This window comes from Rattus rattus, chromosome 1 (genome assembly GCF_011064425.1).
Source record: "Rattus rattus isolate New Zealand chromosome 1, Rrattus_CSIRO_v1, whole genome shotgun sequence".
Classification (NCBI taxonomy): domain Eukaryota; kingdom Metazoa; phylum Chordata; class Mammalia; order Rodentia; family Muridae; genus Rattus; species Rattus rattus.
Genome location: NC_046154.1, coordinates 65,472,481 through 65,475,390, shown reverse-complemented (window position 1 = coordinate 65,475,390; position 2,910 = coordinate 65,472,481). Strand labels below are relative to the sequence as shown.

At 39.6% G+C, this 2,910-nt stretch overlaps 1 protein-coding gene across 1 annotated transcript; it reads left to right on the top strand.

The window, feature by feature from the left end:
- Positions 1-1,473: 1,473 nt before the first annotated feature.
- Positions 1,474-2,034, top strand: LOC116887979 (interferon alpha-1-like). The gene has a single exon (XM_032889419.1). The coding sequence runs from the start codon at positions 1,474-1,476 to the stop codon at positions 2,032-2,034; it is 561 nt and encodes a 186-aa protein (XP_032745310.1).
- The last annotated feature ends 876 nt before the right edge of the window (positions 2,035-2,910 follow it).

Here is a 2,910-nt window from a genome sequence, read left to right as displayed (position 1 = left end):
CCTAGACAATATTGATGTAGCCAAGAAGTGGATGCTGACAGGAGCTTGGTATATACCTGTCTCCTGAGAGGCTCAGCTAGAGTATGACAAATACAGAGGCAAATTCTAGCAGCAAACCATTGAACTGAGAATGGGTCCCCACTGGTGGAGTTGAGGAAGGATTGAAGGAGCATAAAGGGCTTGCAACCCCATAAGTACAACAATACCAAACAACTAGAGCTCCCAGGGACTAAACCACTACCCAAAGAGTACACATGAACAGACCCATGGTTTCAGCTGCATATGTAGCAAAGGATGGCTTTGTTGGGCACCAATGGGAAGAGAAGCCCTTGGTCCTGTCAATGCTGGCCTCCTAGGATAGGGGAATGTAAGGACAGGAAATGGGGTGGTTGGGGTGGGGGAACACCCTTATAGTAGATTAGGAGGAGAATGGGATAGAAGACTTATGGACTGGAAACCAGGAATGGGAATAACATTTGAAATGTAAATAAAACAATATCCAATTAATAAAAAAAGAATAAGGTTGAAACGTTGTCCTCAGAACAAAGCCAAATATGATAAATTTTATGGAAGCTGGTGTACATCTGTGTGCGAGAGGGTTGTGTTTGTAAATTTGTGGTCATTCATCTGTATATGTATGTAAGTGTGAATGTGTAAGCATGAGGCTGCTGGTGCATGCTTGCCACAGCAAGCATGTAGGGACAGTGGACAACTTTCAGGAATCAGTTTCCACTCCCACTTTGGGTTCTAGAGATTAATATTAATTTGTCAAGATTGAACACTTTACACATTATGTCATAGTGATACCAGAACAATCATCAAAAATATACCTAATAGAGAATAAAGACAAAATTTAATTATCATTTAAATAAATATTAAACTAAATTAAGCCAATGAGAATTAATGATTCATTTCATAACATTTAATCAATCTAAATAAGAGTTTGACATATAACATTGCATCAATTATTATGAATGTATGTTTAGAAAAAATTGCAACATAATTAACATAATTTAAATAATTATATTTAGAAATAAATGCTATCCACAAAATTCAATTGTACCCTTAAATTCATAAGTTTCTAAATACAATCATTAGGAAATGTTTTCATTCTTTACATGTAACTTTGCATATCTACTATTTATGTGTCTTATACAAGACAATGACAAGTTTCTTTTTAGGAATACACTCAGAAACAGCTTTGTTAAGAGGAAGAATGAAAACGAAAGCAGTACTGAAAACCAAAGTGGCCAAAAAACCCCCAAAACCCAAAAAACAAAAAGCCAGGCTCATCCAAAGTATGGCTTAGAGAAAGTGAAAAGGGCATAGGAAAGTAATACAAGACATTCAGAAAGTAGAAAGTAGAGCTTTGTCTTATTTAATACACATCCACCCATGATGGTCTTCAGAGTACTAGAGGGAAGGTTCAGGACCACACAGCCCAGAAGAACAGCAGAATCTGAAAGATCCACAATGGCTAAGCTCTGTGCTTTCCTAGTGGTCCTGGCGGTGATGAACTACTGGTCAACCTGCTGTCTAGGATGTGACCTGCCTCACACTCACAACCTCAGGAACAAGAGAGCCTTCACACTCCTGGCACAAATGAGGAGACTCTCCCCTGTCTCCTGCCTGAAGGACAGAAAGGACTTTGAATTCCCCCAGGAGAAGGTGGATGCCCAGCAGATCCAGAAGGCTCAAGCTATCTCTCTCCTGCATGAGCTGACCCAGCAGATCCTGAACCTCTTCACGTCAAAGGACTCATCTGCTGCTTGGGATGCATCCCTGCTAGACTCATTCTGCAATGACCTCCAGCAGCAGCTGAGTGGTCTGCAAGCCTGTCAGATGCAGCAAGTGGGGGTGCAGGAATCTCCCCTGACCCAGGAAGACTCCCTGCTGGCTGTGCGGGAATACTTCCACAGGATCACTGTGTACCTGAGAGAGAAGAAACACAGCCCCTGTGCCTGGGAGGTGGTCAGAGCAGAAGTCTGGAGAGCCCTGTCTTCCTCAGCCAACTTTCTGAGAAGACTGAGTTAGGAGAAGGAATGAATTGTGAGACAACGTGGAGAGAATCTCCTGGACTAGGACTCTGTACCTCACTGCCCAGATTCTATAATCTCAAAACTATCAATTATTTTTACAGGAACTGAAACAAGTTGCCTAGACACTTCAGCAGCAATGAGCCATGCTGTGTTAATCTGTAAAGGCATTTGTTCTCCATCCATCCATTCAGATTTATTTATTCAGATTTATTTATTTATTTATTTATTTATTTACTTTAATATATCAAATACACATGTAACCAGATAGTTTTCTATGTTCTATAAATTATTCCTAAATGAATGTTTTGAGTTTTCCTTCTTTCCATCTTTTCAAATATTTTTAATGTTTAAACTGATATTCTACAGTATAACAATAATATGCATAGCCATGTTACAAATATTGTGGATTCATGTGATATTGCCTAGGGTTTACATGAGTCAATATACTCACCTCATACTTGTCCTTCATTGATGGCAAAATCTATATCTATACATTTCTCCAGTGTAGTGTGATGCTGTGTATACAACCAGGATGCTGTGCAGAAGGAAGGCAGACTGTCTTGCTCCTGTCATATTGTGCCTTAATCCTCTTTAACCAACTCTTCCTCAGACTTACCAGTCTCCTACTTCCTTCACTCTGGTACCTATTATTCCACTCTCAAGTTTTGCGCATCTAACTGAAAACATAAGTCCTTCACATGAACAATTGAAGAAGAAAGCAATAGTCTTATAGGATGTATGAAACTTAAGACAGGAGGACATGAATTCTAGGATGAATTCTGAGGCCATCCTTGTAATTGCACTCTTGTGGATATAAGTACAAGTTGGAGAGATGAGGATGGGAATCTGTATAGCAGAGTTCTAGTAAATT

What these genes read in the sequence shown, in the direction of transcription:
- LOC116887979 (XM_032889419.1), top strand. Translation starts at nt 1,474, where the DNA reads ATGGCTAAGCTCTGTGCTTTCCTAGTGGTCCTGGCGGTGATGAACTAC.